The sequence below is a fragment of the Chelonus insularis genome, unplaced genomic scaffold (genome assembly GCF_013357705.1).
Source record: "Chelonus insularis isolate UGA/USDA-ARS -01 unplaced genomic scaffold, ASM1335770v1 contig_24_pilon, whole genome shotgun sequence".
Classification (NCBI taxonomy): domain Eukaryota; kingdom Metazoa; phylum Arthropoda; class Insecta; order Hymenoptera; family Braconidae; genus Chelonus; species Chelonus insularis.
In genome coordinates, this window is record NW_023276446.1 from 1762230 (window position 1) to 1776381 (window position 14152).

Genomic DNA, 14152 nt, shown 5'->3' on the forward strand with positions numbered 1-14152 from the left:
TAGTTCAGAATAACAACATTTTTAATAAAAAAATATAAATTTTTTTCACAGTAATGAGAAAAGATTAATTACAATTATTGGAAACTCATTGACGTAAATCGTCAGGGTTACACTTAGTTACAGCATTTTAAATATTATTTTAATTATTACTTAATAAAATCACCACATAACTGTATTTATAAAAAATAAAAATTCATTGATAAGAAAACAGGATTTGAATATAGGACAGACGTACATATCCTTAAAATCATGAATAATTTATTACAAAACTTTTATTACTCATCTTTTCGTTCTACATGAAAGATCTCGATATTATGAAATTGAAAGAAAATCATTATATATCCAAATGAATTGTTTCCACTCATAATAAATATGAACATTATTAGACTTTAATAGTATCTTATTAACTTGTTACCATCAAAGACATAATGCTATCTTATTCATACACAATGATTTACTACGACAATTAAGAAGCATTATTGCTTTACAAAGTAGTAGTAATGCAAGGTTAATTGTAATGTTTACAATGGTGAAAGAAGCTTTTATTCTTGATTCACTTGAACATTATATGAACTAGACCAACCTTGAACAAATTTATATGACTTTAGTTGGCACGAAAACACGTTCACCTCCACGTGCAAATATTGACGCATATTTTCATTCGCTGGTGCATTGGAGCTTGCTCATTGGTATTCCCCATAACTATCTGGTAATTATTTGCATGCACGTACACGAAACTATATCGTGTGTACTAGTGTATATCATTTGTGAATTTACAGGTTCTAAGGACAGAAATTTATTATTAAACTATGTTTATTTTAAATCATATATGATGAAATCAATATAATTAATTACTTTCGACTTTTTTTTTTTTATTAATTGATGACGTGAAACTCTACTTAATATTTTTAGTTGCAAAAATGATGGTCAGAAAATGTTTCCAACATTTTAATACAAGAAAATTGTTTGGTTGGTTGGTCATAATTTAAACTATTTTTGTTATGATAAAAAATGAAGATTTATTATTTCTTTATCAATAAAAAAAATAGAAATTTATATTGTAATTAACGAATCGGTGGAAATATATGTATAAGACTGGTTTAGGTAAAGCTTACTTGTACTGCTCTGAGTGCTTTCCAGGTCGATTTATGGCTACCGTATAAGTGAGTGAAAGAGACATTGAACCTACTACGTTGGATCTTTTTATAAATATTTTTATTTTTGCTTCAAAAAATTCAAAGTGTGTCGGCATCAAGAACAAATACCTGCTAAGAATATATTTTTAATATAGGAAAATTTATTGGATTGTTTTATAAATTATTTTAGCTTTCAAACCAAAATGACTGAATTGTTTTTATCTAAAAATAAAGATTGGTTTAATCAAATTCTATAAAAATTGGTTGATTGATGAAGGAAGGTCTTGACATGTAGCATCAAAGGTTATGTTTTGAATATAAAATGACTTTTTTGTAATTAGATTTTTATTTATTACTCCTTCTTCCTAATCAACATCATCATTTCATCATAAAAATGCTGTTTAGCTTCTATTCACTGTGCAGAAATATGTAAGTAACAATTTTTTTCATAAATAATACTCATATGTTTTCCAAGTAAAAATTGTTCAGTTGCAAGGTAAATTCCATCTGCTCATGCAGTTTGATATTTCTTTATAATTCACCACATTTTAGTGCTAATTACAGTAGAGTAATTGTGATTCATTTTCATGTGGTAATTTTTATGCTCCCATTCATTCTGTGAGATGAATAAATGTACTTAGATAATTACTTAATATAAATACATTAATTCTCATAAGGAACACTTGATAAAAAAAATTAAATCCCAATTAATTTTTCCATTATTAGCATGATCATGATCATGGAAAATATATGTTTGTAACCAATTAAAGTAATTATTCTTCATGTTTAAGATTTAAAAAAATAGTAAGATACTTCCTCATAGAGAAGTAGTTTAAATAGAAGAAAAGTGTAAAATAAAAATTTTGTTTTTTTTACAATGGAAGAAATGCATATTGCAAAAGTTCGACATTTTTAGTATTATTGTATAATTGATCTCTAGGTATTTTTTTTTTGCTACTGGACTAATAATCAGTCTAAAAGACTGGAACTTTATTTATAAATTAAAGCATCTCAATAAATTTCTAAAGTGAGAACCACTGGAATCTACTTCATCAAAAACACTTAATGGAGACTTAATAAAAAAAAATTGCAAATTAAGATTGAAATTACCAAGTATATTCTAAGATTATTTTTATTCATGAATTATCATAAAGAGACTAATATAAAAATTGTTAAATATTAAAACTGAATCATTACGACTTGATAAAGTTAAATCGTTTTTAATCTAAAAGTATTCATAAAATTATTCTTAATTGACGACAGATACTTTTAAAATCACTCTTTTATAGTTTAGTAAGTACCAACGATAAATTATTTAATTTTGATTATTGTTAACTAAAGAAATATTGTTATCAATATTAATTATTATCATATACTAATATTATTCAGCTCTTTTATGTTCGAAATATCAAATGCATTATTCAAACCTATAAAATCCTACGAATATGAGAAAATATGATACAATACAATACAATACAAAATATGATACAATAAAATAGATTTTTATTCCATTAGTAGTATTTACTCAATCTGACGTCATAAAATGACCGCATAATTACGGGGAAAGCTATATAATCAATTGCATGCAAACGGCAATTTAATAAATGAAAACAACTGTTTAAAAGGCGTGCAATCAACATATTTTTTCAAATTCGTAATAACATTAAATATTACCATTGACAAAAGCATCATTAAACATAATAAAAAAGATTCTATACAATTTTTATCAAACAATATTTAAATCTTAATTACTTGTTTTACATGAAAAACAACGGAAAAACTGATAATTGGTAGAATTGTTACATCTGTGATTACAAGTAGCAAGGGTCGTCTTTATGTAGTTAATCATTCTTTGTAATTGGGCCAATACTGATTTTTTTATTCTTTTTACGTCAGATATGAAAAAAGTCCAAGATACTTTTGAACTTCAAATTAAAATTTTTTCAGTTATTGATAGATTTCATAGAAATAATGCATTTATGATATTCATTCGTTGCGTTGATTTTTTAATTACATGGTTTATTTCTTCATTTTGATTGGGCGTAATTTGAATAATTATACAATTATAGATAAAAGGCATTGAAAACAAGTCCTTGGCGATAATTAGATTTTTTTTATCATATTTCATACATCAGTCGGTATGTTATTAATGATGATACACTTCCCCTCCCCTTCTTCTCTTCAGAAAAAAATGTACGAATATTTAAAAAAAACATGTGTACAAAGTAGATATTTTTCGAATCATTCAGATTAATGTAAATGTTTTTGTTTCTTTCTCTGCGTAAGATGGAACATTACTGTTCCAATCTTAAAACAGATAACAGACTTTAATTTTAGATGATGATATGATAAAAAATACTATGTTGGCCATGGGAACAAAGTAACTCGCCTCCGGCTTGAAATGCAATTTTACACCCAGGTCAGAATGTCATACTTTGTTCCCTTGATTAACAATGTACTATTATTTACATATGCGGCTTTTTAAAAGCAAGAAGATCTAACTTTTGCGAAGTAAAGAGAGGAACAATAATTAGTTTTTACCCTATTGGCTTTTATTTTGTGAAGAATTTGATCCTATATTCTAGGTAGTAGCTTAGTGGTACAAAGTTAGGATTTTTTGTAGCACGACACTCTACCTTGAATACCATGGGAGCACACTTGATTCCCAGGAGCATGATTTGCTTAGTTCTACTTTAACAGAAAACAGAATTAGCACATCATGTCCAACATTACATCAGTGTATTTAACTTTAATTGAATGTTAAGTCAAAAAAGAGTCATTCTTGCTTTTCAATACTCTAAACAGAGTTATACAATGGGTCTATTATTGGTTAATATCATGTCTGGACCATCACAGTACATTTTAATTATTGGTCCAGTCTAAATGATAACTCCAATTTAGCACCCCTGCTCAGAACTTATCGGTTAATATCATCATATGTAACCTGGTCTTTAATTCATTCTCCAAAGTTACAGTTTTATTTTTATTATAATAACTTCTACTACTATAGAAAGATCTTGCACTCATATATTTGTAAAAGACTATAACTTAATATCAAATATATTGGAAGATATCAATTTCCCAGAAAAAGTGTAGCAAATCTCCTTACTTCATTCTAATAACTACACTTCCGATATCTATGTACAGTATTTTATATTTTTAATAAATAATGGAAAAATATTTTGATATAAAAAAATACGAGTCTAGCTTATTATCAAGCTTATGAAAGGAACTTTAAACAGCCAATTATCAACTACTGACTTCAATATATCTTAACTTGTCATACTGATATTTCAAATATCATTGGTTCCACATTAAAAGGGACAATTGTTGTGGCATTATTCTTTTTTATTGAGATTTTTTTATCATTCTAGAGACTATACCACCACTGATCAACCATGGTTTGTGCACTCAACTCATTATGTTAACCAAATTTACATAATTCCATCATTGAATATCAAATTTGTGTTAATTATTTAATCGATAATTGACCAAAAAGCTTAAGTTTTGAACTGCTCAAGTGCACATAGATTATTAAAATCCCAAAAAAAAATAAATGATAATCTAATTTTTAATTTATGAATAAACTGATTGCATATCAACATCAGTGATGTAATGGTCATTCAAAGTTGTTTGATATTTACATTGAATAACATCTGGAATTTCAATTTACGAATTCAAATGTATTTGGAAAAGTTAATCTTTATATATTATTAATTATCCCAATTTGTTTAACTTGACATGATAAGCATAATAAAAAAAAATTGGTCAACATTCAAAATGTTTGACTGCATAAATGCATTTCTGATTGATACTAATCTCCAAAGGTCAGCTTATCAATGCTAATAATTCGTCACGAGTCATGTATTTCACTTGTGTCTTTATATTTAAAATGTTTTCAGTGAGATTAAATGTCATGTTGTGATAAGCTCAGCAATAGTCACGTTGAGCTTGCTATTTTTTTTCTGTATTCCACGTGTTTATATATAAATAATCAATAAATTCCTGATACACATAATTGTATTTTTTTAGATAATATTAATTTTAATTGGATTTGTTAATTCATGTTTTGTTATCTTTGTTTACAGTTTTATCACAGAAAAATTTTAATATTTTTTTTACTTACTCACTTTAATATTACTTAATGTCAACTTTTCTTCGATCATCTGCAAAAATAATTAACAATTTTTTTAAAACAATCACAATGTTATTAACAAAATTGAATGGCAATCACAGGTTGCAATGGGTCAGTGTAAAATTTAAAAGCAATTATTCAACAATAAGTACAGTTTAATATAAAAACAAAGTTATTTATAAGTCTTGATGAAAATAATACCTGATGATGGAGATAATCATGACGAAAAATATTTCTTCTGATATGTCCAGTGATGTGGAAATTATTTATAAATTTTTTTTAGGTTAATTTTAAAAAATAAATCTAAAAATAACGAAGAAATTCAACAGAAAATATATAGCACGTGTTGATTCCTAGGTCAGGTCAATAAGATTAAAAGTAGGAAAATTTCAAAATAGTTTTCTTTTTTTTTATGTCTGGTAAAATATAAACAATCATAAGAACATTACATAGAGTCCAACCGATTAGAAAATTTTTTAGTTTAAGATTATTTTTGTTTCTACGATAATCAACTGCGTTAAATTGAAACTAAGGATTACACTAATGCAACAAGTAGATTCAATGGTATCCATCTGTCGTAACGGCTTTATTTCAATGTCGTATACTCAGTTCTAATCTCTGATTACTTTAATATTGAGGTTTATTCCGAAATATTCACCAGCACGCTGTCCAGTATGTAAATAATTACGTCATAGTATTTTTACCGGTGCAATATGGCGTCGACATTATGACGTCATTACCGCTGACCAGTGTACTGGTGTATATTTCGGAATACTCTTGATGTTGTATTTACATAACCTATCTATTGCTTTAGTATTTTACTATAAAGATAATTTTTTTAAATTAAATTATACTTTTATCAGTGAACTAAATTATTAATTAATTATATTTTTATTTCATAAATAATTGTAATATATTGCGCACATAAAGTGCGCGCTGATGATTGGATAATAATTTGAATTTTCAACCAATGAGGAGAAAGTCCTCGCTTTTCGACATATTTCGATTATTATTAGCTAACTTCAGACATCCATGTAAATTTGTAACGAGAACAATTCAACCCAAATTGTTGGATAATGATTGAAAGAATCTTTTGTTAAGAAATATATGACTATATTTAAAAAAGATAATTTTATTTATTTAAAGATAGCTAGAAATGAGTACGCAGCCCTTTTGTTTGAAATGTCTGATAATAATATTACCTTTTTCATTATTATCGGCTCAAAAATTTTTTTCTATGAAGAAAGAATAAAGACTACTTTTATTTATAAAGTTGAGTAAGTTTAACTTTAATTCTAATTTAATACAGTCAATGTATTGCTTTGTTTATTTTCGCATGAAGTCATTTAAACCAGAAATGTGAAGTTATTTCTACAGTTATTTTCTGTATGTGCTTTAAGATAACTACCAAAGCAAGAAAGCACGATTGCTATATTCATGACATCATCTCAGCCTTTGTTCCAATGTTGGGCCAGAGATGAACCAGTTTTGCTTTCTCCTACGGTAGTTTTAGCTCTAACTTTGCGAAATTTAGAATGGTAACTTTGAGCTCTAAGTTAATTGAACATAACTCTAATACTTGTTGATTTTTTATAAAAAGGTACAACAGCAGGAGGGATAATCCACTACACCTGTTGCAACACATACAGTTATGACTTGGAATGAGTTTGGATATGCTCGACCATCAACAATCCAATTCTGTCCCATGTCTACTTAAGTCATAGTCATACTCAGCAATTGGTTTATTGACTGTTAGTTAAAGAAGAGCGGCTTCTAATGTATGTAAGTTGAATATTATTTTTAAATTCTGATTGAATTAGAGGAAGTGATGACACTTTTTTTTTAATTGAATCACTGCGAATCAGTACATGTGATGGTAAAAAACACCACATGGATTATAAAAATTATTATGCAGTACAGTGATCCAATGACCATCACCAAAGCTAAATGTTGTTGGTATTTGCTTTACTGCTACGATTATTTTACTGTCATCTTCTTTAAGCATGCTTTTAGATAAAGTTAATGTGTTGAAACGCATTTTAATTTTGTGAGCATTAAAATGTTTAAAAATATTCCGTTGATGCTGTTTGCTGCAAAATTTTGATTCGAAATTTCTGCAATTCATGCATCAATTATTTGGGAATGACTTGCTCGAAGACAATTGATTATTTCTGACGTAATAAAGTACAGACAATAGTAAAATGATATATTACAAAATTCTCGATATAGGCAACCAAGTAAAAATAGAATTTAATTAAACATTAAACATTTTCTCAAGAAAAAAGGAAATTCATGTTACTCAACAGAAAATAGTTGTCAAAGGCAAGAAAATTGTCTGAACATCACAGAATATTATGAATACATAATATCTTTCTATTAAAAACCTAATTATTGGAAAAGTCTTTAAAGGCTTTTCACAGATGTTATAAAGTGTTTTGAACTTGTTTCATAATATTCTACAATTTGTTTATGACATTATAAATTAAATATATAAAGTGTTTTATTTCAAAACTTTTAATGTATTCCATTTGGAAACAGTTATGAGAGATAATAAAATTTATAGAATCACTATGGTAAAATATTATTACCTATTAAAATAGGTTCTACTATATGCAGAAAACAATTTTTAGAATAATTATTTATTTAAAAAATAATTTTTATAAAGTAAATTGCTCTGATCAATTTTTAACTTCTCATCCAATGAGAAGTTCGTCATCGGGACACAAAGTGCACTCAGGCCCATTTCTTATATATTTTTGCAAAGATAATAATGTAATAATCATGGAATTATCTTGTAATATTATTTAGAACTTATTCTACTTATTAAAAAAATTTTAAAAATTAAAAATAAGATGGAGTTCTACTAGTATGTCATCCATTTGATCCATGCCAATGTCGGAAATATATGATTGATTACCAATAAGCTGTAATTTTTACTAAAAGCCAGCTAAAAAACTGGAACAAATGTTGGGATTTTAATTTATAATAAACAACAATACAACTAGGTTCCAGCAATAACTAAAATTCTTGATGCAACTATGCTTGATACTCAGACTTGTATATTTTTTATCATAAATATATGACAATTCTATGATATAACATTGTGTAATAACATTAAGGAAAATTACATAGACATCCGAGGTAATCTAGAATCCAGAATAAATGAATTTTGATATTTTCGTATAATGCAATTATGTTACAAAGTATAGAAATAATACTTGCTTTCGACATCGCGAGTAATTATAACATGAATTATCACAATTCTACTTTTAGAAAAAACTAATGGATATCATTTTGCTCACATTTTTAACGTGTAATTATTAAATTAAAATTTTTTACCCTCATCAGTTAATTATGATAAGATTTACAAAATTAAAAATATAATTATTATAAATAAATAATAAATAATTCCCTTCAATAAAAATCAGAGTTTGAAGAGAATTGGATACTTAGATCAAATATTTGAATTTTTTATTAAAATTTTAATAGAAGCAATATTACATTTCATACTTTTTTACTCATTAATTACAGATGTCTGGTAAGTTACAGTAATATAAAAGATATAATTATTTCACTGACCAATTACACTCTTTTTAATTACTTTAGCAACAAATAATCTTTGCTGCTTGCTAATTACTTTTTGTCGAAGCTCATCACAGAAAAAGGGGAGTAAGATAACGTCATAGAAAAGTCACAAGTCATTTTATAATGATATTATTTATTACTTTTTTTACAGTAAAAATGTTGCAATTTTTTATATTGTGGTTTTATAAATATAAATCCACAAAGAGAAGATCAAAAAGTGATAATTAATCATTAGAAAAGTCTACTTTACTCTAAAATGACTTTAGTAAAAAAAGCACAATCCAACCTGTCCAATCCAAAGATTCTTGTGACGAGATGCATGAGGGAATGTGTCCAAGTATGATGGTTTGGAATATCAGATGGATGCTTGTGCAGGAATGGTATAGGAATAGGTAGATGATAGGGCTATGATTGGGTCAGCATTGATCATCAAATGGTGTTACCATTCAGTGTTATATATCCAGGTCAAGGTACTGACGATTACTTTAAAAGCAACTTTTCTTTAAGAAAGAAGGTTTTTACAAAAATTGTAGGAGGTTCAAGGATGATCCTACACATTAACTTAAATAATTGGAGTGATCATTGTGGTCCTATTTATCCTAAAGTATGAGTTGGAGTGGGGTTTAGGTACCTTAGGAGTGGGAAAAGGGCAAGAAGTGTACCTGCTTAGGTGGGTCCATCATGGAGATCATGTTTAGGTAAATTTTCCTAATCACACAACATGATTACACAAACGAGCTGTCATGTTGGAGCTCTAATTCTAAATCATTACCTCAATAATATAATCTTCTTTTAACATAATGCTGTCTTGCTGCAGCATAACTTTTGTATATCTCTGATGTAAGAAAAGGCTTTTTTTTTGCTCTTATTATAACTCAAACTTACTAAGAATTTCTGTTATAAATAAGAGATAAAACATTCTTAGAAATCTTCTTTTCTTTTATTACATCATCGGTATTTTATTTTCCATTTTTGCAAGTAATAAGTAGTATTAGTCAATAGACAACCTAACAAAAAGCTTCTGAAAGCCTCTATTTATTTGGGGTTTTACGTGTTAGAAAAAAACTGGAGAAAATAAACTCTGTTTTTCATTGAGTAATTTCTGTTGAGTTTAAATATTATCATAGTCAATATTTGTGTAAATATATAGTCTGTGATATTTTACATCTAGCAATGTATTTGAACTTTAGGTATATAAAATGTGGTTGTATATTTTTAAATGTTTGTTGATTTAAATTATTCATGATCTTTTTAACTTTCCCAGTCATGGGGGAGTTATTTTAATGAGTCCAAAAAGAAGAATTTCAAATTTTTAGTAAATTTTTTTTTAAAAACTAGAAGTGTGTTTATATCATCTTAAAGGAAATGTGTCTATGGGTTTATATGCAAATGCAAATAATAATATTAAATAATTAATTTTTGTTACTATTATTAAATTGTTACTATTATTATTAATTATTGCTATAACTTTTGTTTACTAATTGTTTATCAAAATTAATTCAATTGTTTTTTAATGTCAAAAAAAATTGAAGAACTTAATTGTTTCATTTTAATTTTTAAATTATTATTATTACAGTTCCTCATTAGTGGCAACTAAAGTAAAGAAATGTGAAAATATTTTTGAAGGAATGTAGAATAAAAATATTCTTTTTTGCATATAAAAGAAACAGGCATTTGTTAATAATAATAAAAAATTACTGATAACAAATAATATGAAGTTGTTGATGTAGAATTGTACGACCATGGTTTTTTTTTTAATCAGTCAAGTCTACACATCTCGTAAATATCTGATTCACGATGTTATATGCATATTATGAGGCATATATCGATATTTCACAAGATTGTAAATCAAGATATTCGCCAAGCTTTTAACAGCTAGTGAATAGTTGATAAAAAAATATATCCTCAATAAAAATTTTTTTTATCTTCAGTTATTTACAATATAAATAACATAATTAATAGTATTTCATCTTTTATCTTAATAAAAATACAGAAACACTTTCCAATCAATAGTTAATATTTAATTGAAAATATGATAGCATTAAAAAAAAGAAAAAATTTTTTTCTTGCATCAGAATATTATTATCACTTATCTTCTAACATTAATTTTTACAAGACATCATTTCAGTTTTTCTAGATCAATAAATTATATTCGATCTACTACTTTGATGAAAAATTATTCACGATTAAAAAAAAGTATTACCTGTCATTACTAATTACAATCAATTAGAGAATCAATAAATTATAAGAATGCGGAAATTTAAGCAAAAAAGTACTTTATACAAAATATTGGTGTACTAATTATACAATGATCATTTATTTAATTCTCCTGTAATAAATTATGACGTTATGTTGTTGTAAAATGCATAATAAATCCCAACGTACTTTTATCGTAAAAGCGATAAAGAAATAACAAATAATAAAAGTTTGTGAAAATGTGAATGTCCTCAAACAGTAAATTCCGGTTTTACTAATGCATGAAGAATATTAAATTTTTTGTTTTAAATCAAAGTTAAATTTTACGAAGCAAATGGTAGTGTTTCATTTTAATGCACTTCAAGTGTTTCAATATGAAGTAATAGAATAAATAATTTTATAGTGAATTTTGAGGTGTCATGGCGGGTGTCTTCGTCATGAGCCTTCCACTAAAAAATAATTTATCATGCAATTATTACTGCACTTATACTGTCAAACTTTGTCTTTCTCCTTGTATATCATTTTCCTCAACACTTATAAATATTTTTGGAAGACCCAACCTCAAATTTATTTGAAAGTTTTATGGAATTAGTTAAAGCATTAGAATAAATTATTTGCAGCATTTTTCTACTGGAAAAAAACACGGAAATAAGGCTGTTACGTACATTAATCGGATGGTACTGAGTATAAAAAGGAGTTATAAAATTAATAACATAGAGAACAATTATAATGTAAATTTAATATCCATTTAATATCCATAGACGACTAATTAATTAACACTTTGAGTGCATTGAAATAAAACAATTCCAAATTTAAAATTTGCAGTGATAGTTAATGAAACATTTGAACCTTTTACGTATATATATGAGAAGATAAATGATCCTGTTCAAAAGATCGTCCTAGAATGTAAGAAATAAAACAAAACAAAAAGCCCATTAAAACAGGTCTTTTAATTGCATTGGGTGTTTAATATATGGAGTTCTCAAAAGTTTATTGACGTCAGAGCGATTTATTTTGAATTCTTCTTTACAAGAATAACCAGCTAGAAGGTGAGGAAGGGGGCTGTTATGGCTGTTTAGTTAGATTCCAAGTCCAAATTTTTTTGTAAGTTTCATTATTAATTCTACTTTGTACAATAACTTTTTTCTAGCTGATAAATCTGATAAAAAGATAACTAGTTTTTAATTAATTTCATAAAAACAACTTGTAGCAATTTGATGCATCAATATTCTCTTAGATAATAAGTCGCACAAAGGTGTAATGACGACATAATTAATTGTTCATCAAGAAAGACGAGATTTTTCCATGTTTAATCTCGAATTTTCTTTGTCACTTGATGATGATATCATGATTGTTTTAAAAAACTTATAAATTTTTTCAATGACATTTTAGCATCATAATGATAAATGTCACTGGAGAAAGAATAGAATGAATATGAAAAGGAAAAAAAAAATAATTCATAAGTAGACTGTGTGTATCACCGATAATTATTAAGTATTGGAATAAATTCTAATAACAAAAAGTTCATGAATGATTTTTCTTATTAGAGTTACAATTAGCAAGTTTCCGATTGCTTCCGTTCGATTGAACATCATACGTATCTAGTAGTGACGCATTAAGTCATTTTTAAGGATAATTACATTTTAATTTGCACCTATCGTGTTCGAAAACAATTATTTATCGGAAGCTGTTCAAAAAAAAAACTATGTCACGTAATTATTTATCGATTTCTTGCTGATAAAGCAAGGTAACAAATATTTATGTTTATTTCTGCTGATGAGGAAAAATTGTCTATTGGGATTTTTAATATATAGATTGATATTATAGAGTATCTTCTACGAATAATAGATCATTTAATTGATTTCCAACTTGAATAACTCGATTATGTGAAATTAATTAATGCTAATTTATTTTCTATGAAGTGTTTATGTATTTTTAGTGGTTAACCATATAATCATAATAATTACACTATGGGAAAAAATAATAATGCAATTCATCCATTGTTATCTATTATTCATTAATTAAGTTTTTTTTTAATTATAAAAAAATTTAATTGTGAATTTTTTGCTGTTATTATCTAGATAATTTTATGGATTTTATTGTGATTTTTTGTTAATATTGAAAATATTATAAATTAATTAGGCCATAAAATTGAATTACTCTTTCATGTAAATATATTTGATTTTAATTGACTCTGTATTATAATCATCACTTATTCAAAGCTTCTTTGTCATTTCTACCATCTGTTGTTTCATGTATCTAGATATCAGTGGCGGGGAAAAAATATTCTTACATGATCGTATATGGGAAATTTGCCTTATTTGGTTTCTATATGGAACGTATATGATCTTACATGAATTTTATATGGAACCTATAAACTCATATATGTCTCATATACAATCAGTATAAGATCATATATGTTTCATTCATGAATCAGATTTTCATATACGATCATATACTGATATCTAGATAAATATATAGATAACAGCTTATTTTTAGTGAAAATTATTGAACTATTTATTATAAATATTTAATTGGAAAATTGACTTTTATAATACACAAAAAGTGTTTGATGTAACGTATTATTAACGATTACAAAAAGACGAGTTTAAATCAACACAATATTAAATCATCGATTAGTAGACTTCAATGATTTGCTAATTAAATTACACTGGGAGTGTTTTAAATTTGTTCTTGTTTAACAGGATTATTTTAAACACTATTGGTTGTAGTAAATCTCAAGAGATTATTTATCTAAATTGAGCATTAATTCTTTTGAATATTCAAGTGAAAAAAAAATAATGAGCTACTTACGGACAGAAGATCCTGTGTAACAAAACATTGTTCTTAAAATAGTGAAAAAATTTTGATTAGATTTAGAATTCAAACGCACTAGATTGACAAAGAAAGCCAAAATGTTTAGAATGATCAACGTCCCCATGAAGAAATTCTTGTATTAGCTGCTTCTACACAGTAGTATCACGATCACTTGGACTTCACGCAATAAACAAAGCTCACTAAAAATGAATCTAGAATCAATGGAATTGTTTTGTTGAAGTTGAAGAACTAATTTTTCAGACAGACTTCTTGATAATGATGG

General features: G+C 26.4%; 1 protein-coding gene across 3 annotated transcripts in view; it reads right to left on the bottom strand.

The window, feature by feature from the left end:
- The window catches only part of LOC118064717 (scavenger receptor class B member 1-like), a 34287-nt gene extending 20135 nt beyond the window's left edge, over window positions 1-14152 (bottom strand). The window contains exons 1-2 of one of the 3 annotated variants that reach the window (XM_035079526.1): window positions 13867-14152; window positions 5263-5302 (exon numbers count right to left, since the gene is read on the bottom strand). In XM_035079526.1, coding sequence (XP_034935417.1) covers window positions 5263-5302 — 40 coding nt within the window. In that variant the 5' untranslated portion in view covers window positions 13867-14152. The remainder of the gene's footprint in view (window positions 1-5262; window positions 5303-13866) is intronic. The other 2 variants (XM_035079527.1, XM_035079525.1) reach the window with 2 other exon arrangements.